Source organism: Siphateles boraxobius, unplaced genomic scaffold (genome assembly GCF_051911475.1).
Source record: "Siphateles boraxobius isolate OS27281-9 unplaced genomic scaffold, OSU_SipBor_1 2, whole genome shotgun sequence".
Taxonomy (NCBI): domain Eukaryota; kingdom Metazoa; phylum Chordata; class Actinopteri; order Cypriniformes; family Leuciscidae; genus Siphateles; species Siphateles boraxobius.
In genome coordinates, this window is record NW_027508810.1 from 13,116,296 (window position 1) to 13,138,173 (window position 21,878).

Consider the following 21,878-nt stretch of genomic DNA (forward strand, 5'->3'; position numbering starts at 1 on the left):
AGCTTGATCGCCTCTGGTTCCCGTATGATTCTGTTTTATGGAGCAGAGTGCACAGTCAGTCATGACTTTTAAAACCCTATATAGGCATCATTCACTTGGTGACTTACAAATGCTGACAGGGAAAAACGACTGAGAATCACACACTACCAGACTTTCAAGTTGGTCCGGATGCAAAAAACTCAAGAAAAATGTACCTCATTTCTAGGAAATGCATGACGGGTATCAAGATATTCTCTGACTGCTAAAAATCTGTGCTGTGCCCATCACACACTACGCAAATCTGCAGACTGACTTAAGGGATAGTTCACCTAAAAATGAAAATTCTGTCATCATTTACTCACCATCAAGTCGTTCCAAACCTGTATGAATTCTTCTGCTGTTTGATATATTTTAAGCTGATTTAAAAAAAAACCAAAAAACATTGTTAATTTGTCATGTGGCACATGTTTCTGTTTGAGTTTGTTGTGTTCAGAACAACTTGAACGTCTGGTAGTGTGTGATCATCAGTCGTTTAGTGCAAGATTTCCAGTTTTTCTCTGTAACCATTTACAAAGTCGGCAAATAGGATGCCTAGTGTTCTAAAAAAATCGGTTTCTTTAGTCATGTTGTTTTCCAGCTTTTTTTTTTTTTAGTAACTAGCAATGACTAAACTGCAAATCGGAGGAAAAGTTGTGTTGTGTATTCCAGCCTTTATAAGAATGGCAATGAAAAGCAAAACACAATTTGACATTTCATAATGCTAATATATACATGTCTCACCAGGATATGTTCATACGGTCAAAAATCACCCAGGTTTGTTCTCCTCCTGTAAACATTGTTTGCATTCCTGATTTTCCAGCCTGTCTTTAAAGAGCCCTCAATCCAGATGTCCAGGTGGAATACCAACCAAAGCAGATTTCCACTGTGAGCAAGACTAGCCATGTTCTTCGTTTTTAATGATCACTTAACCCAGATGTACCATCACTTGTTAAAATAAAAAAATAAAAAATCTCCACATGTGAAATGTTAAGATTATTAAAATGCACTCTATACAAATTTATGTGAAATATAGAACTCTCAGAAGTATGGGATCAGCATAGTGTGTTGTTAAGGTTTTTTATTAAACCTAACTTGATAGTTCTCTCAGATGCTTAACTCCCAGTAGGACTTCTGAGTTTTATTTCGCCCTCTGAAAACACTGAGGTTTTCCGAGGTCTTGAGGCTTACACCATGCCTGGGGTCGGAGGGGGAGCAATGGAAAGAATGTTATCTCCTGGCTGACTGAGAGGCTGCGTCTGTTTTATTTAAGAGCTTTGTGGCACAAAGCACGTACATAAAGCTTTGTGGCACATGCTCCTGGCTGGCACACTGCATGCGTTTACCATGCAGAAAAACAACATTAAAAACGAACAATGAACTTAATGCTCTGAAATATTCAACAACTTGTTTTAAGGTAAATCCGCTTTGTCACAAAATACAAATAAAAAAAATATTATTTATCAAACATGGTTTCAAAACAATTCAGTATGAGAGGTGTGTCATGATGAATGTTAAGGAAATAGGCTTGATTTATTGTTCTCCCTTAAAACCCTGACCTCGTATGTGGTAAGCCTGTTAACTTTGGCAAATCCTATGTTAAATCTAAACACTGTTTTATGCGATTGCTGTATTTTTGTTCCTGTAGACACCTACCAGACGACTCGTTTTATTACTGTCACCACTAAGCTGCCGAGACCCTGCAGCTGCCTGTCAATGGAAACTTTGTCACTTCTCAGCAACAACTGCTCTATCGTTTTTATGACAGATTAGAGACCTTACTATAAATAGACAGAGTTTCGACAAAAAGGAAAGTCTCAAATTACCCATGATCCAAAGTCGAAGTATCGCATTAGAGCTTAATATATACCAAACAAGAGGCCAAAAATAGATGCATCTCTGACAGTTTACTGTATACACCATATATAGAGCAGTGAATGTGATCAGCTCAGCCGGTTTATATTTCGTCCACTGAACATTTAACAATATTTTATGTTATGAAAGGCAGTGTGACGGATAAGTAGGTTTAAATACAATTGTCTTTCTCTCTAAATTTAAAGTTAAGGTTTAACATTTGTCATTAAAATGACATTGGTGGTGAAATCAGTACTGGCAGCCAGTATAAACCTTGTAATGTTTACATTCTGCATGTGCATCCACATACCTCACCACTGACTATGGATCACTGCTGTTTTGACAGTTTCTCTAAACAATTCCTCTAAAGCAGCAGGGTGACAATATGGCCACTTAAAATACAGTACAACTTAAAGTTCTCTCTGTTGACCCATGTGAGCCTCTCATTTTTACTCCTCAATTAAACCTGCTGCATAATATGACCGTTTTACTGTCAGAACTCATTTTAATTTGGAGACAGATGACCAATATTATGCTTAGAGAAGGAAATGTCCAATAAATGTGTTATAAATTTCAATGTTTTTTTCTAGCTGGCCAGACTGTCACACAGTAACTATCTATCTGTTTATCTGTCTGTAAGGCATATAGCCTGCAATCAACCCTCAAAATTCAAGATTTTTGAGGTCAAGATACCAGACACTTAGCTTTTTACAAATTTTCATAATAATGCCAGGTGTCTTTCATTCAGTTTTAATTTACAAATGTGCATTGGCTGTTTGTATACTTCCCATAAAAAAATAACTGTTTTTAAGTGTTTCAAATAAAATGATGATGCAACACAAGGATATTGTTAATATTTATTTAATAAATTATTAGACTTAATTTAACTTTATTAGGGAATTATTATATTGAACAAAACACAACCTTAAAGTCGGCATGAAACGTATAGAGCGATAATCATTTATTCCCTCACATTCAATTTTTACTGAATAATTTTCATTTTGGGGAAATTTTATATTCATAAATGTAAGTGCCTTAAAACAAAGCCATTGCTGCCTTAAATTTTCAAGTACAATCAACTTGGATATTTAAGTCATTTAACTTAAATCACATTAAACTGACATAAAATTAGTTCAATCTTGTATAACTTGTTGAAAATTGCTTAACTTCTTTTGATGAGTTAAAACAATGTAAAAACATGTTGCCATAACTTATTGATCATATCATTTTTTTAAAGTTGAGCTCTGTTATTTAGGAATTTTATGTGATTTTGCATTGCCTTGTAATTGTGTTTTCCTGCAATAAATGTAATTTCCCTATTGTGAAGTCGATATCGGAGTGGGCGGGACTTGATTTTGTCCATGGGTAATTGGTTGGATGGTTGTGGTTTGTTATTGCTGTGATGTCATGTGAGTGACAGGTTGTCCCGCCCTCGCGCCATCAGAGAAGAGATGTTGCTGCTAGAGAGAGGGGAAGTTAATATGAATTTTAAAAATAATTAATATATACTGATAAATAATTAATTTATAATAAATACTGGCATATTCTATTACAAGTTTTTGATTTCATAGTGACTTTAAGATAGCAAATTCTTTTTCAAAGCCATTTGCACTTTGGGTAGATTCGAGGAAGCTGCGGTGACATCAGTTTACGTGCACGGATTCACCAATTTCCCGCTTGTGTCGGCGTAAATTTGTTCATGTAAAAGTAGCCTGCGTTTTTGTAACGCAGCCCTGACCCTGCAGTTCCCGCCCCCGTGTCCCAGCCTCAGCCTATTCGAGCGGATCAATGAGAGCTGAGCTCATATTTGAACTGCTGCACACAGACAAAAACTTACTATCGAAGACGGGGTAGAAAATAGAGACGAGGCAGCGGAGTATGGGTTGTCACAACAGCAAAAATTGTGGCCAGGTCCCCCGGAAAAGGGTAGGTCGTTTTAGTATTTTCCTAAAAAATGCAAGTTTACAGTGATACACGCAGCAACGTTAGAGATGTTGCAAATACACCACGTGTAAATGTATTTGTATTATGGGAGCCAGTCTTGTTTTGTTCTCTCAAATCACTTGTTACTTCCTCTCTAATGCGTTAGTCGATGCGAATGCTCTCATGTTAGTTTGTCGGCTTGTGAAAGTTTTAATTAGACACAGATGACGGGTTCAGCACTGTTGTTTAAAATGTGCTGCATCCGTTATGACCAATTTAAGGTGTGTGTTATCCTACATCTAAATGCTATCACTTCGCTCACTTTTAAATTGTTCCGCATTTTGGTCAATATAACAAATCAGGATGTACGAATTTGTATTTTAAACATTTACCATTATCTGCAAATATTATTGATTTAATGGTGTCGATAAATATACTTGGGTACAACGCTTAGTCAATATTTCATTTCCTTTATAATAGAAGTAGTCTACCTCTAGAACCTCATTCGCGCTTTAAAAATGACCATTTGCAAATGCAAGGGAACAATCCGTGCATTCCTGGGGCCTTTAAACATTCAGGGGAAATCTGGCTTTGATAGCGACAGGGTCAAGCTTTCATTAGCCCAGATTGCTGAATGATTTAGATTCTCTGGGCTCGAATGTGACAGACACAGGGTCCAAAATGTCTCACTGCAAGTTTAAATGTGACCTATAAACAGACAGAGTTCCTTCGGTCGTGTTAATCACATAGCCATGTGTCAGTATACTTGACATGGACAACTGGAGAAGTGTGAAAAGTCTCTGAAGACTAAACACAGAAAGCTTTACACTCACTATTACAGCCTGCGTTGGAGTTGCATCAAAAGCACATAACCACATGACGATGAAGTGTAATAAAGCCAAGGGTTCATTAAAGTTCCAGAACATTTGGTTCCCTGCCACAGAGAGCCAGCAAATGCATAACAGTGTTGTTGTGTGGATTACTGAATTATGAGATGGAAGGCATTTCTTTTCTTGCTTTTTATTTCTGAATTCTCATTTAAACAGTCTCACATGGCAGAGAGAATCTCATTTGACTCTTATTTGTTTTTCTTGATTGAGGGTGTTGGCTTAGGCGAATAGTATGTTTTTATTATATGCTGCACAAAATGTTGATGTTTAGCTGCTCTTTTCAATATGACGAAGGAGAAAGGTGACCAGGGGCCTAGTTACAAGTTATACTGTTATGTCACTTGCTTTGTACGAGTTAAGAGAGAAATTTAGTTCACTGATAGTCTGCGCCGCAGCTCTCAAATCTTATTTGTGTTTTAAAATTTGTTTTTTGTGGAAAGCTCCAGAAATAGTGTTGAGAAACACTTCTCTAATCTGAAGTCAGGAGATTTTGCTCTCAGTGGAGAGACATTTTGCACTTGTGAGTGTTTTGAGGCTGTGTAAGGCTATGTCTCGGCAGACATTTGGCATGTAAACTTCAAAATGTTAAATCACCTGTGAACAGTGCCAGCCTTCTTCAAACATTCACACTGGGATGTAGAGCTGCACCATTCTGGATGAATTAAGAATCATGAATTATTATTATTTTTTTTAACAGATCATGATTCTGAAAAGATAACTAAACATGTAATTAACTAGAGGTTCTGATGAAATGTTAATTACTTCGGCCTTTTAAAAAAATATTTAATTTGAATTAGTTTGAGTGAATGATACAATGATTCACTCATAAAGACTATGAATGAATCTCTTGAAATAAAGATTTGATGACAAAATACATTTTTTAACAGTCATTTGTCGCCACCTACTGGCATAACGATGCAATTGATTTATTATAATTTTTAAAGCTTTTTAATCGCTGCCTTTAGACATCAGTGTTTATATCTGCACTATAAGCTTTTTTTCCCCAATACTTCTGTGATTTGAATTATTGGAACAGAAATAATGATACTGTGGTTGAAAAGACTTTGTGAAGCTGTTTCATTCCTACAGTATACATAACTCCTTTCTCTGGGTCAGCGGCAGCACCAACGCAGATCTGAATGTTCGCTGTGATGTACTTGTCAAAGGTTTAATAGACATAGCTCAATCATAGCGATTGCAATCTTTTTATGATTAATCATGCAGGAATATGGCACATTCTTTACTCCCTATGGATTTGAAAGCGCTCTTCCTGAATTTCAGTGCTTGTGAAATGTGTGGAGAGCATGCTAAACCAAGCAATAACTGTGTTAAAGTTTTCAGCTAAATGAAAGCCATTGTTTTGAGAAGTTATATTGTGGTGTTTTCTAATTTAGCTTAGTATCCACTTTGGATGTACACTACCATGCAAAAGTCTAGGGTCCGTAAGAGATATAATAAATAAATGATTCCGCAAGCCAAGTAGCCCATGCATTAAATTGATAAAGTTTCTATTTCGCTGTTTATCATGGATATTAAGCATCACAACTGTTTTTAACATTTATGATAATAATAATAATAAATGTTTCTTGAGCACTGAGCCGCATAAGAGAATGATCTCTGAACGATCATATAACACTGAATGATGATGTACAATGATGCTGAAAATTCAGCTTTACGTCACAGGAATGCAATATATATAAAATGTATTAAAATTGTTATAATATTCCACAATGTTACTGGTTTTACTGTATTTTTATATTTAAAATTTATTATTATTATTTATTATTTTCAAATAAAGCATAAGAGACTTATTTAGAAAGAGAAAAAAACATTCTTACCCACCCCAAACTTTTGAACGGTTGTAAATGTGTGGGATTTGAATTTTTTGTTCATCTGTTTTTGTTCTTATGAATATGATCTATATAGAATAAGCAGTGGCCTTGTTTGTTAAAATGTGTATTATTTAGAAATGAAAAGTAAGATTTCAGTTGTCCTACCTATTGAGAAATACAAGTCAAGTTTTCAAAGTGAGCTGTGCTACTGCAAGTGATTTGTCGATGATGTCATGCTTGTGCAATCTTGAGTGCATATTTCACCGGTATTGTAAGACTGCTTTGGAATGCAACAAATATCAATTTATAAGACACTTGTGAAACAGTTGCACATGTTGATCCAGGTTGTTAGCTAGTTTTTGAATGATTAATCCCGTGTCTGCTGCCGTTACCTTCAATGCAATAAATCAAACTTGTTTTGTTTTTTTCTCTTCATTTAGAAAAAAAATAAAGCACAAGAAGGTGAGAAGCACATAAAGGACATCAAACTTCAAGATGCAAGTGGTAAGTGCTTTCTCCCATTCATGTCATGTGAACATGTGCATGATGCATCTGCTATGGTTATCTATTAATGTGTGCTTTTCATGCGTATGATTCAGAGCCCTTTGAATGTCCCACGATCCCATTGTGAAGTGTGTTGTTCTTGGCAGAGCCAGGCTTTGGTAGTGCTGCTGATGTTAGGTTGCAGGGACCTGTTAATAGTCTTGTGTTGCTGGCCGTAGGCGATCCTAGCTTGCGCTCATGGATATATTGTTTCAGATGTACCGTTGAGCAAACAATGTATTGTTCAATTGTTCTCCCCTAGTTACACACTCTTCTGAGGAGCAACGCTCTGGTTTGGAGAATCACTTGGAGACTTATGAGTGGCAGCTAAAGATACTACATGCAGTTTTGACTGCTTCAGGAGACCAGGAGAGAGAGCAGCTCCTCAAGGACCGTCCTGGAGACATTTGCACTTTAGTCCACAGCATTACGGAGAAGGTAGGGTGTAAATAAAAGCTCTTCGTTATTGAAAACCTTTTCTTTTAGTCTTGTGAATGGAACTCTCGTAGCAAGTTCATGCAGCTTCATGAAGCCATTCAAGAAAGACAAGTATTCTGATCCCAGATTATGTCAGCAGCTTATACATTATGGAGCTGTCAACAGCAATAAACAAGACGTGCTTTTCCATTACAGCATAATTGGGATCACGGCCATTTCTGCGCACTGTTGTTCTGATTGTCTGTACAGGGTTTGGGAATGTGTGCTGTGGTACATCTGTCCTTGTGCTAACCTCTGACCAACAAAACTAAACCTGTTTGCAGGGAGGGATGTTATTCATTGCACTGTAAAGAGGACTGGCTTGTGTGTTTAAACACCGTAGAACGCTGTTTGTTTTAACAGGGGGAAACAAAAGATGATGGGGGTCGGGTTACCTTTCACCAAGAATTTATTTGTGATCTAAAACCTTGTAGACTTATTTATTGTATAAAATTATATATCACTGTTAAGCTAGTTGAGTTAAACACGCACACACAAACACACACACACATATTTACTTAGCTATTTAAATGGGGACATTCCATAGATTTGTATTGTTTTTAATAAACAGCTTTTTTTACATACTATAATCAAAACCATACCCTAACAGAGAACCAGTCTCTGCATTGTTACAATTTAAAGTGTCCCTATAATGCTATTTTAAAGGTTCCTTTTGTTTTGGAGGTCTCCTGTAATAGGTGTATTTAACATGTATCCTAATTTTCTCATAATATACTGTACATTGCAACATCACCTAATTTCTCAGTGTCTGAAACAGTTCGATAAAAGATTGAGTTTCTCTTAACCCCTCCTTTCCAGGAGCCGACTCTGCTCTGATTGGTCAGACGGCCCAGTCTTTAGTGATTGGTCTATCACTTACAGTGCATTGGAAAAGAATTGTCATATTTGAATTTCAGCTCCGGAGGGCTTTTGAACACTGATACACAATGATGCAAACCGTAACGATGGCGTTGGTTTTACCGTATCAATTCGAGCCTGAGTCCTCATCCATGCAAAGTGAATTTCCTTTCACAGCGCAGAAAACGGCGTCTTCTCGACATGTCAACGGCAACATGAACTAAACTCTTCCAGGCCTCAGCTACAACTACAGTGTTTGAGGATCAAAGTTGTTCATGGGCAGTCAATGAAGACTAGGCTTGCATAATGCAAATTTCTTACAAACCTACATTGGTTTGTGCAGGAAGTAAGACTGGAATTAATGACAACTCGTTTTAGGCAGTTCAGAATCAGTTCTTTGTTTTGAGAGACAATAACTCCATTGAGACTCCATTCGTCTGCATTTTGATCTTTGAAACTTTGCTGACCTTTTACATTCACAAACAGCTATTTAAACGCTACACAAAAGATGATATCCTAAAAATAAGGTTTTGTCAGATTTAGCTTAGTTTCTGTAGAGGTTTAAATTGCTAAGCTAATAAAATGTTTTATTAATGTGATCGTAACGTGTAGTTTATTCAATAATAGTTAAATGTTTTTTTTAATTATACAACATGTGAAATAAAACTAAATGTATAGCTCTGCTAACTGACCGTTTTCTAAACATTTTTTATAAGGTACATCCTCGGATGCTTTTCTAAACCGAAAGAGTTCACATGTATGCGTGTTCGCTACTTTTTTTCACTATCCATTACAGCTATCCATTTAGTTTTGTAAATAATTTTTACTGTGGCATTTTTAATAATTAATAAATTTCTTCTTTTTTTTTTTTACAAGGTAATAAAATGTTCATGAGAAATCAGTCAAGTTTGTTTAAATATTTAACTGGTAGTGTATGTGATATTCAGATTTTGGTCAATAATTTGTCTTTTATTTTTTAACCAAATTTGGTAAAGGTTATTAAGTAAGGGATAATGTACATCCAGCCGGTTGTTATCGCAGAATAAACCCAGACAGGGTGATCAGGAAATATTGTTATTGTATATAATTCTTTATTTAATGAAGTTTTCTTATGATTATTTTAATTTCTGCTACTCTGAATTTTCCATGGTAAAAAAGCCTTTGCTGCTAAAATGGCATTAAATAGTAAATAAATAAATGCATGATGTCTTATGTTAACAGGTAAAGACTGAGATAACCACTGATCTAAATGATCTCCATGAAAAACAGATGAGGAGCACCTTAGAACGGCATCATAGCACAACTGAAGGTCAGAGCATGGCAGCACATGTAATACTAACAACAGGTGTCAAGTACTGACACAAATGTGAAGTACCAAGTTATTTTGTCTAACACATCTAGTAATTATAGCAATATTTATTAATTTGCTTTACAGAGCTACAGCGATTACACAATGAAGAGAAGAACGTTTTAAATGAGTCGCATGCAGCAGCTGAGAATGCTTTGAAGGTAAAGCATGTCTATTTGTAACATCACTTCTCTGATTTGCCTTAATTCATTTAATTGAGAACTGATCTAATATACTTCCAACGTCATGCCAGACTTGACTTTGAAATGATTGGTCTGAACTTTCTATGAACTCAGGATCAGATTGAAGGGCTGACATCAGAGCTGAAGTTGTTCAACGAGTTAAAGCGCAGAGCGGAGGAGTCCACACTCAAGAGAGACCTTCAGAGAAATATTGAGGTTTGTTATGAGAATGGAGATTTATTGTCAAAGCATGCTTCAGATAGCTGTAGTATTCAGCTGCATCTGTTTTTTCATCCCAGACTCATGGCAGCCCTGGTGAATTCTGGGAGCAGGAGCAGGAGAGCCTGTTATTTGTCATTGAAATGAAGCTTGAGCGGTTACAGGACCAGGGGAACAAGCTGCTGCAAATGGAAACACTGGTAACTTTTATTGATATCTAATTAGAGGGCAAGGCTGTAACCATCATGTAGACATAGACCAATTTAGACCAGATTAATATGCAGTTTTCAATAGCAGATTCTTTAATTTTAAATTTGATCTCTTATCTAAAACAATTGGTTACATCCACCTTGTTAAAGCTTTATACTCACTCTCTCGGAGTAAGATAAATTATGTACAGAAATGAGAGCAGGTGCACATAATTTGTGTATTCAAGTTGCCTATTTGAATGTGGCAAATTGACCTATTTGTTTGCAAATAGAAATGCTGAAGTTTCCAACTGAGGCCAAAACCTTGATGCACGTTTTAGTAACTTTCTGCTGCTTGTTTTGTACTGCTTGTCAGGTAGAGAAGAATCTCTCATTAGAGGATCAGCTCCTGCATGTTCTCCAGCAGAATGAGGACTACAGGGTCCGGATAGAAAACTACCAGAGCCTCATACAGTATGTTACCTTCTCTTTGCAAACTAGTATTTTAAAGTGCCCCTGTTATGCATTTTCAGATATTACATTTCATGTGGTGTTTATTTAGCTGTTTGTGATTTTGTAAAGGTCTTCAAAGTTTAGTGATCAAAATGTGCTCCCAAAAGAACGAATCGATCCTGAACTGCCTGAAACGAGTCGTCAATAATTCCACTCTTCGGTTCTGGAAGCTTCCCCTGGTGCGGGGAGCATGAACCGGCCTAGATAGAGGAAATATGAGGGGTTGGAGCCGAGGTTGTTGTTGTTCCCCCGGCTCGAACCTCCCGGGTTCATGCAGCCCCGGATCAGCTCGCGGTCCTGCTGCTGGGCTTGGATGAGGGCCTGGAACCATCGTTCTTGAACGTCCCTCACCGCCAGCAGCGCCTGGTGTTGTTCTCGGTGAACTCCCTGAAGCGCTTGTACCACTTCCGCAAATGGCGTTTGCATGGCGGTGGCATTGGTCTTCCTCCTCCCGGGTTTCGGCACCACTGTGATAACGTTCGGGGTTGTGGGCAGGAAGAAGACAAGGAATCGGCTGGCTGGGACTCTGTAGACTCTTTAATTACTTAAAGCACAAAGTAAAGGGCGGGGCTTTTAACGCACCCAAAATTAACACAAACTCTTGTCGTCGGTTTCGTCATGCAGTTTCTCTCTGCGTGTGCTCAGAGTCCCAGCGTGGGCAGCTCTCTCTCTCTCTGTCACTGCTTAACACCTGTCTCTTGTTTCAGTAATTGGGGACAGGATATATCACTTGGACTTGATCCACTTACTCATCCTCCCACTCTTTCTCCCAGCAAAGACTTTGCTAAACCACGCCCCCCTTGCCACACATATCTATGTAGGTTTTTGATACATTTGCATAATGCCAGCCTATGGTCTACATTGGCTGCCCGCTAACAGCATCTGACCCCTTTGAGGGTCACAGTATTTTAGCTGAGGCCTGGAAGAGTTTGGTTCATGTTGTCGAGAAGATGATGATTATCACTAAAGATTGGACCATCTGACCAATCAGAGCGGAGTAGGCTCTCAGAAAGGAGGGGTTTAGAGAAACTGAATCCTTTATCAAACAGTTTCAGACAGGTGATGGTGCAATGTATATTATGAGAAAATTGTGTTTTTTGTTTAACCTTGGATGCATGTAAACCTATTGTAGGTGACCTCCAAAACTAAATGATCAACCTTTAAAATTGCAAAATAGGGGCACCTTAAAGTATTGAAACAAACTTTTGTGTTTTTTTTTCCATTGGGAAACAGTTTAAGTTTTACTGTAAATATGTCATGTATTTTAAGTTGATCCTCTTAAAAACACTCTGCTTCTGTAGTGCTATTAAAACATTATTCTGCTTGTTGTCCAGGCCAACAATGTTTGGGACAGGACTATTCGTTTTTCCAGCCAATGACAAGAATTTTAGCTTTTCTGTTTGCTATTAAGTCGCACAAAAATGTAATGCATGATCTCGGCAAGTTTAAAGGACTTTATGAAGACTCCATATAGATGGAACGGACTCGCCATTATATATATATATATATATATATATATATAATGTGCGCATTTTCTCTTTTCTAGTCTCTTATACTCCAAATATGATAAAATGCTGTAATTCCAAGCTTTCCTGGTACATGAACATGTATACCTGGATTGAACATTTGTTAGCTCAATTATTTGTATGTGGCGCCACCTGGCGTTTTAGATTCATGATGAGCATTTCCCCTGCTATTTACATGATTGGCCAATTATGAGTTTGAAATTAAATGTGTGTGTGTGTGTGTGTGTGTGTGTGTGTGTGTGTGTGTGTGTGTGTGTGTGTGTGTGTGTGTGTGTGTGTGTGTGTGTGTGTGTGTGTGTGTGTGTGTGTGTGTGTGTGTGTGGTGCGTGCGTGCGTGCGTGCGTGTGTGCGTGTGTGTGTGTGTGTTGGGGGGGGGGGGGGGGCATGCATTCAGGTATACTCCACTTTGTGGGGACATTTTTTGCTCCCCATGAGAAAATCCGCTTATAAGTCTTATATATTTTTATTTTTTTACATGTAATGATTTTTATACTGTACAAACTATATATGTCTATGAAAACTCAACACGCGTGTGATGTATAGACTCCATAAACCTTGTGGTCCTCTTTCAGACGACTGTCCAAAGAGCAGAATGAGCTGCAGGAGGCGCTAGAGAAACGTTCTCTGCAGAACCAGAAGCTCAGCCAGGAGAAAGAAGAGCTGCTCTTTAAGCTCCTGCACCGCAGAGACTCGTGCTCCTCCTTCCACCTTCCTTCAGTCATACCCACTGAGGTGTCTCCCAGCTGACTGCAACATCAACCCTCGCTACTGTATCCTCACCCTGCCTCGCCGAGGTGCCTTAGAAGACCTTTTTTTTTTTTTTTTTAAGAGTGCTGTGAACATGCAGTGCTGAAATGGACTTACACTGCATTTTATCATTTTAACTGGCTAAACAAATATTTTTGTACATTTTATTTGAAGAGACAATGCTTATCAGGATTTTTTTGGTTTCATTTATTATTTGAAATGGCTGTGGATATATGCAGTAGTTATTCATGTTTAAAGTCTATTTTTTTTTTATTGTACACAGTGTAGTAGTTTTTGCCTATTATTTTTGTTTTATTATTATTATCTCTTTCCAGGAAACAGCAATCAAGCAGGTATTGTGAGCAAAAAATTGATTATCTTGCCTTAAGACATTATTGGAGCCCAAGCACTTGTACATGTAGCATGAATATTTGGTCTCTTTTCAGATGCACTTGCACTTTTTTTTCAGTGTTTTTATTCGTTCGAGAGATAATGGGCTTTTGGTGATAACCCGTTTGTTTTATTCTACACTTTGCCACAGTATCTTTGTTTTAAGTCCTGCTTTTCAGCAGTAGGTAAATTACTGGTGTCCTACTGGGTAAAATCCAGTCGTTTTAGCTCGGGCAAATGTTTGTCCATACAACCAGTACACATGTATTTCAAGAAGAGAAATTATTCTTGAAATTATTTCATACTTTAAAAGCATTTTACGCATTGCATCTGATGGCCTTCTTTTTTGCAGTGGTTGATTTGCCAATTTAAAAGCATGAGTGGTAAATGGTTTCCCTTTGTGCCCATCTCTCTCTCTCTCCCCCCTTTTCTTTAAACTATTGTGATTCATGCAACATGTTCTGTCATATATACTGTTTGTTAACTTCCAAATCAGTGCCTTTGGTGTTTCCTGTAAAAATCAAGCAATAAAAGCTGCATCAAAGGGATGGTATTTGAAGTTCTGCACATTTCTTCCAGAACAAAATATTTAAACCACACACATAATACTGTTAAATGACAACATAATTATTCAGCAGGGGAATGTTTTGTTAGAAAGTTGGTTGTGGGAGATGGCATGGTTTTACTTTTCTCTTTGTTTTTTTCTTTTCTTGAATGAATATCAGGTTTGGTCAACTTATTCTCCACATTAATAGATTTTATGAACTTCAAATTGTAGATTGATAGGGCTAAGATGTTATTACACAGACTTTGTCCCTAGGGGGCGCAATGACTCAAGATAAAAACAGGCGTGAGTATTTTGTTGTTGTTCAGACAAGTTTTCTGGGTGTTACCTGTCGAAATGTTTTAGCAGGATTGTTAAATATTGGTACATGTATGTCATTCGTCAGTCAGCAATTCACTGAAATTACTGGATTTCTGTTTTGTCATGAGATTGCGTGTGCCTCATTCACACATTATGATATTAGAATAGTCTGGTACAAACAAGACTTTTTAATCCACATAGATTAAATAATAGCCTACATTAAAGCTTTAAGATTTACTTTAGTTTTCTGGCCCACAACTGACTTTTCCCTTTATGGATACGGTCACTCACCTCACACAACTTTCACTGTTGCATGTAATGAGACGCTGATTGGTGGGTGTTTCTAGTGACAAATAAGAGCATAAAGCCTGGCTGATTGACAGATTGAGACGTTTGCCCTGTGGTGCCCCCCTATTACACTACACCAGCACTTAACATGGAGAAGAGCCTGGCTCTTTTTGCTGGTTGTGCGGATGTTAGGTTCACTGGTTCCCTGAATGTTTGATATGTTTGGACAATACCTGCCCAGCACTAAGATAAGCACAGGTCAGCCCCCTGTAGTGATGTCAGGAGGTTCCCAGAGCATTTAACAGCCACCTGGGAGATTCTCAAGTGTTTTCATTCCAGCCCAAGTGAACATTAGCCACATCTTTATATTGTAAATAAAACAATTTCTTTATTCAATTATTTTATGAAAAAGCAACAATATTAAGCATTTTCATATGTTTGCCCCAAAAACTATTGGGTAGGACTTAGTTGGTGAAAGTGCATTTGCTCATTAGAACATCAGGCCATGACTCTAAATAGCCTAATTTAAAATAGGCTATGCTTACATAAGATATCTGACAAAAAAAATTTACACGACACATTTATTCTTTTAATACAAACGAGGTGGAGTGTAGGCTAATATATGTACGGTCTGGCGTCAGAAAACTGCAGTTTTGTGGTGTTTGATCGCTAAAAATCAAACATGGCGTTACCCTGAGGGAAAAGCAAAACGCTTTTTTGCTATTTGAAAGCATTTAGTCAAATATAGGCTATTAATTACAGCCTTAAAATGTGCCTTCTAATAGGCTATTAATACTAATAGATTTTTTACTAATATACTTTTTTTAATACAAAAAATAACCCTTCTGTTCTTTTTATTTAATTAACTATTTGCCTAATAATAGTGGGTTAATAATAACAACAATTATTTGCATCGTAGGCGATAAGGAGCCTGTGCACCTTTTTAAAGGATCTAGCTAGGCCTAAGGAAAATTCGGGCTATTAACAAAGTCATTATTCTTTTACTAATGTAGTCTGTTACTGAATCGGTTTTCTAACTCATTATGTAGCTTAGGCCTAATGCTTATTTAGTTCTAGTTTTTAATGTCCCATATTGGCCTAGCTCGCGGAGACGTCTATTTGATGTGCGTGTTTTTATCTGAAAGAAGTATTTTGCTCATCGACGCATTTGTTTCCTGTCATATGTTAAATAGACATTTCAGAAAACGCTTATGATTTAGATAAAACTGACTTTTTAAAGGCATTTGTCACTTTGTACACAGCAGATTTGACTTTGGCTTTCCAGACAAAGCGCTCTTTAAAAGAAATCTTGGAGACGAACGTGTTTTAACCTTTTAAAAATCCTTTAAAAATCGAATCATTTGTAATCTTAAGAGCACGATTTTATCTTGGTTGTTTGCGTTATCTTGCCTATTTTTTTTTTTCATATTGATATTTAAAAATTGTCGATCTGCTTTATTAAAACAGTAGCCTATAAGAAAACTGTATTTTTGAAAGAGAAAATCTGTAATTCAATCTCTTGCTCCACTGAGTTGGCGGGAAGGCGCGCGAGTTTACTCACCTGAGTTTACGCGCTGTCCCTTTATGACATCATCACCAGCCACTCAAATGTAATACAATACCTGTCTTTCATTCCATTATCTGTTAATTGCCCACCCCAAGCGTCACCATATGCATTAACAGTGCTCAAAAAATTTAGTGTTGCTATTAACTCACATTTGCTCCCATGTCGTAATGCGAAATGCGTGCACTTTCGAGTGGTTTAATTTATTACAATTTCCGTTTATTAGGCTATATAGATAACCTTTAAATTGTCAAGGGTTGGAGGCATACACGAATTTTCTCAAATAAGATGATTGCTATTTGGGGCTGCTGAGTTGTTCCTTATCACTTTGACTTAGAACAAAAAAAAGGTGAAAATTGCACCCCGGGGAAAACAGCTTTGATTAAAAGGTGTGGGGCTGGTTATCACCCCACTTTTTACACACCATAATCAGCTTGATTTCCTTAACTCCTGTTTCAGTACGGCAGCATGATATTTTAAACACGATGGGCCTATAGACTGATCGAATTTAGACCAGTGGATCATTTCACAAACAAAAGGCTATACGATTTTTCGCTTTCACGTGAAGGAGAATACAATAAATAAATACATTTTAATAAATTGTGTTTTGATCGATGTCAAACCACTTTACACAACTTGTGTTTTACATGAACGTGACAGTGAGGTGAAATGCTACTCATTTGTTTGTCTAGATCTATTTTTACAAATGCACAAAATAGCCTATACACAAAAATAAATTTTCAATAATGAACATGTTTTCAATTTCTGAAAATTAATTTTGATATTTAGTAATCGTGTGTGGTCTTGATATGAAACGAAAAAAGTGTCTCATTAAAAGGATGAAATAAATAAAAGAAAAATAAATGTTTGCTTAATCACTATGGCAAGTTCTTTATAACTGATTTTAAATCAGTTTTTCTGTTGATATTGTTTTAAACAAGCAGTTTTGTTTAAAAAAAAATATTGTTCTTGACTGATATTCTTGACTCAATGTTTAAAAATGCGTTGCAAATCTTTTTGATGTATATGTAGCCTATATATATATATATATATAATGCGTTGCAAATCTTTTTGATAGGCCTATATATATATATTTATATATATAGCCTATATATATAGCCTATACATATATATATATATATATATATATATATATATATATATATATATATATATATATATATATATAGCTCTATATATCTTTACATAGCATATATTTACGATACTTGTATTCACATGTTTAAAGTGCAAGTAAAGCATGTTATACGTCTTTATGGTTACACCGCTTGACATCTTTAGTCATTAGCCTATTCATTAAATGCATTTTTTGTAAATAAATAAAATAAAATAAACATGTTTTTAAAATTAAACTAACATGATTACAATGATTGTACTCTATGAACGTTTGTTTTAGATTACAAAAATATTTATCCTTATTTGTCATTGATCCATGTTTCACAGTGACAGGCCCATTAATCATCATAATTCCTTCACATTTCTATAGGACTAAAAAAATCATGCTTAACCTCCCCGGAAAGATCTGGAGAAAAGACAGTTCTCACATCAACCGGAATACCCCTGTACCCCTGGTTTCACAGACGAGGCTTAAAGGGATAGTTCACCCAAAAATGAAAATTCTGGAAAACATTAGCCTACTATGGAAGTCAATGGGTCCATCCACTGTTACCGACATTCTTTAAAATATCTTCTTTTGTGTTCAGCAGAAGAAACTTATACTTTGGAACAACTTGAGGGTGAATAAATGATAACAGATTTTTTTTAATTTTTGTGTGAACTATCCCTTTAAGCTAGTCCCAGACTAAAATGCATGTTTGAACTGTTTTTACTAAAAGTAGCCTAACTTGCACTGACATATCTTAAAATATGTTTTGTCTCAAGATGCACACCAGTAATGTTTTCTTAAGGCATGTTTATGAAAGCTACTTAAATATCCTAATTGAACTAAGGCCAAATCCTGGGTTAATCTAAGCCTTGTCTGTGAAACCAGGCCATAGACTTCAGAAATGGAAGGTTTGAGCGTCTCTTGCTCGTGAGTGTGACGCCATCAGTCACCGCTAGAGCGCTCTGTGCTGCAGTCACGTGATCCTCCCAGCGCTGGCTCCATTCCTATAGTTCAGATCAGATAAGATACAACATGTTTGCACTGTCTACTCGTCTAATTTGTCGGGATGATAGCGCCATGTGTCTGGTTGGTTAATAAATCAAGAGATTTGACGGGTAGAGCTGATCATTGAAATGATATCCCCTTTTTGGTAAAACAACAGTAAATTCATCCCAAAAATTAATTTAGTCATCTTTATTATTCAAATGTGAATTATTTAAATGTGGAGGACTCATTATGAGGTAATGAAGGTACAGTGTAATAGTCCAATAACTTATTATTAACCTGTTGCCATTGGTATATTTTTTTTTAATATAGGCCTAATTTGTAACGTATAGCCTAGGCTACTTATTTTATACACTAAAATGCACTATGCTTATGCACTATGCTTATTTTTCCTTTTCTTTTAATCTCTGAACAAATTCATTATAGTTGCCACTTACTGGTTTCAAATATCCCAAATTTAGACAGAGCAGTAGACTGACAGCTTAGATGAGGTAGTGAATGAGTTGTTTCTGTCTCTTTGAAATATGTGCTCAAGGTCTTCAGAAACTCCTTCATATGTCTTCAGTTGCCCAAAGATATATGGTGAGTTATGGCATTTTTTGCATAGCTCTCATACAGGTGAAAACATGCAGAAGAGATCCAGTTTAGTTAATGGTACACCAACCCTGAAGCACACTGTCCCAAGGAACAAAACATACATTTTTCGTTTAAAAGCTGACTGTACAGTCTCTATTACTGCTAGACAAAGTTGGACATGAAACTGACACCACATACACACAAACTAAACAGCTATCACATATTAGTGCTAAATGGTCACAGTATAGACTGCTGTATTGCCCTCATGGGTTCAAGGACACTGGTGTGCTCTTAAAAGGTGACTCCCTAATGAGTCTGTTCTTGGTCGATACAGGCAGATTAATTAGACCAGGAAGTCTGTGTGCTTCATGAAACTGCCACCAGGGATCTTCCTCATGAGTTTTTCTTTTTTTTTTTTTGATGGCACAATAGACCAGTGTTTGAGGTCGCAGAGCATTGTGGTATAGCGATCACTGATCGTTCCCTGCACATTAAACTCTTGTTTAACGACACACATGGACACTCGTCCAAGTCCTCAACTTATTTATATTAACAATATTTTCCAGGATTAATAGCTTGTTGTCATCTTATAGTCCTGCAACTGTGGGCACTATACAACTCTGAACCCGTCAGATGTGATATTGGTGCCGGTATTAGGCAAGGATTGCACCTGTGGCGGCTGAGAGCGGGAAGGAACGTGAGTGACGTGTGTTACATCAGTGCTGGATGATGGACAAGAGATGCAGCTTAGCTACATTCCTTCCATACGCAAGTCTCTCTCTCTCTCTCTCTCTCTCTCTCTCTCTCTCTCTCTCTCTCTCTCTCTCTCTCTCTCTCTCTCTCTCTCTCTCTCTCTCTCTCTCTCTCTCTCTCTCGAGCTATTTCAGTGTATATCATATTTGAAAGAAGAAACAAATTTGGAGTCAATCATCAGCAAGGATGCTTTTCAAAGTCAGTCCTTTGATCAAACGTTTCCTGCCTTAATCCATCAGCCTGTTAGCACTTTTTGAGTCATTTAATTAAGAGCAAAAAGCCTTATACTTGAGATACTTGCTTATTTTTGCACCCAAAGTTGAAACTTCTGACATTTACAGACCCTCATGTCCTTATAAACCTGTATGATTTTCCTTCTTCAGTGTAACATAAAAGAAGATATTTTAAACAATGTCTCAGTGTATTTCCCGTACAATGCAAGTCTGTACAATAGAGAAACTGATGTTCAAACATTTTTTGCCAAACAATAATTCCAATTTTCCTATTTATTTTATTTTGTTTTTGTGGAACACAAAAGGAGATATTTGGAAGATTTCTTTTCTCTACAATGAAAGTCAATGTTTTGTTTCTGGACCCCATTGACATTCTTTGTAGTCAATGACTCACTTTTCACACAAAAAAATTGGTTGTTTCTAAAAAATTGGTTCTGCCATAAAATTTCACGTTTAGTCACCTCAAATATCCAAATTGTTACTTGGTGCAACTCCACATTACAAGTTGACTAAACTTAAAAGTTTAAGGCAGCACACACACTTACTTTTTTTTAATTGAAACAACAATTTATTACCAGAGAAATAGAGACATTGACTGTAAAAAAATTGCCAAACCTTAATTCCCAATTCCACGATTTGTATTTAATTTTATTATCATTTTGATTCAGTGTTTTATTTTTATTTATTTTTTTATGAAAGTCAATAGGGTCCAATGTTATTTGGGACCCCAGTCTTTCTTTGTAAGAACAAAAACAGTTCAGAAGAAATTTTTCAACAATATTGGAACAACATGGGTGAATAAATGATGATGGAATGTTAATTTTTGGGTTAACTGTCCCTTTAATGTAAATACTGGGTATTACAAAAGCAATGTATATGGAAAACTAATTCCCAGTTCAAAGATTACACCTTTCAAACATCAGAACGAACGATCTGAATGAAGCGGACGTCGTAAGAACACAATGTAATGCCAAAACAAACAATGCATCAACATGAAAACAGGAAAACAAACAAGAGATGTATAAAGGCTTAATTGTGCACACCAGGGAGCCGTTTGGGCTGGTTAAAGTCTCTATTTAAAGCCCGTCACCTTTAGGGATTTCACTGGAAACATACGCCACCACAGGAAGACCCCAGGGGCAACGGAGACACCCCTCTCCTCCCCTTAGCCCATCTCCCTTTTACAAAGGAGAGGCACCCTACCTTGACACCTGTCAACACATTAGGTGTCAAATAAACTACCTTTCAACCTGGGCCAGCAGGTAGGCAACTCAAAGGCCTTACTTGACAGCATGGATCAGTGTTCTTAAGTCCTTGGGCACAATACTAATGGGTTCTGTTGCCTCAAACTTTTCGACAAAATAAAGTCCAGCTTGAGACAGCCTGTATGTAATTTGTGAGTAAGTTTTATTGATATTTATCAGTTTGTAACTTTCTCAGAATTATTATTTTAGGAGTGTTGCAGCAAATCTTCCAGCTGTCAGGATCGCAGCTGTATGACAATAAATCTTTATTTTTTATTTTTTTATGGCTACTTAGGTGGTAATTTATCTTTGAAAATTCTAAAGGTGTCTGGTCTGGATCAGATAAGGCCACTCTGACATCCCTCCACCCCTCCTTCAGGGCCAGTGTGGCAGAGATTCACTACAGGAATGAATTGAGAAAGTAATTATACGTTTAGCACACTCCCTATTGTAGGGGAGACCGGGGCTAGTTGTCACATGGAGAGTTTGTGATGAGAGCTATATCACGACTAAGGTTTTGCATCATAAGTTCAATTAAACAAATGTGTGTTTTCTCTAGCTGTGGTTTTGTAGGTTGGCGCCAAACCCCAAATTCAAAACCCCATTTTAAATTAGAATATTTTTTGTGGACAGTAAGGATCATTCAGGTGAGAATTCACATGAAGGTTTTAGCGATTATTCATATTCATTAATAATAACTATCAGGTCAGGGCAAGTTGTCA

General features: G+C 36.8%; 1 protein-coding gene across 1 annotated transcript; it reads left to right on the plus strand.

Moving 5' to 3' along the window:
• Positions 1 to 3,603: 3,603 nt before the first annotated feature.
• On the plus strand, positions 3,604 to 14,053 carry ccdc69 (coiled-coil domain containing 69). The gene is made up of 9 exons (XM_077235974.1): positions 3,604 to 3,795; positions 6,955 to 7,018; positions 7,320 to 7,495; positions 9,614 to 9,701; positions 9,828 to 9,901; positions 10,037 to 10,138; positions 10,222 to 10,341; positions 10,706 to 10,803; positions 12,941 to 14,053. The coding sequence occupies exons 1-9, from the start codon at positions 3,748 to 3,750 to the stop codon at positions 13,113 to 13,115; spliced, it is 945 nt and encodes a 314-aa protein (XP_077092089.1). The 5' UTR covers positions 3,604 to 3,747; the 3' UTR covers positions 13,116 to 14,053.
• Positions 14,054 to 21,878: the final 7,825 nt, after the last annotated feature.

What these genes read in the sequence shown, in the direction of transcription:
- ccdc69 (XM_077235974.1), top strand. Translation starts at nt 3,748, where the DNA reads ATGGGTTGTCACAACAGCAAAAATTGTGGCCAGGTCCCCCGGAAAAGG. An exon ending in TCCACAGCATTACGGAGAAG is followed by an intron (nt 7,496 to 9,613) that starts GTAGGGTGTAAA and finishes TTATGTTAACAG; the next exon opens with GTAAAGACTGAGATAACCAC. An exon ending in AACTACCAGAGCCTCATACA is followed by an intron (nt 10,804 to 12,940) that starts GTATGTTACCTT and finishes GTCCTCTTTCAG; the next exon opens with ACGACTGTCCAAAGAGCAGA.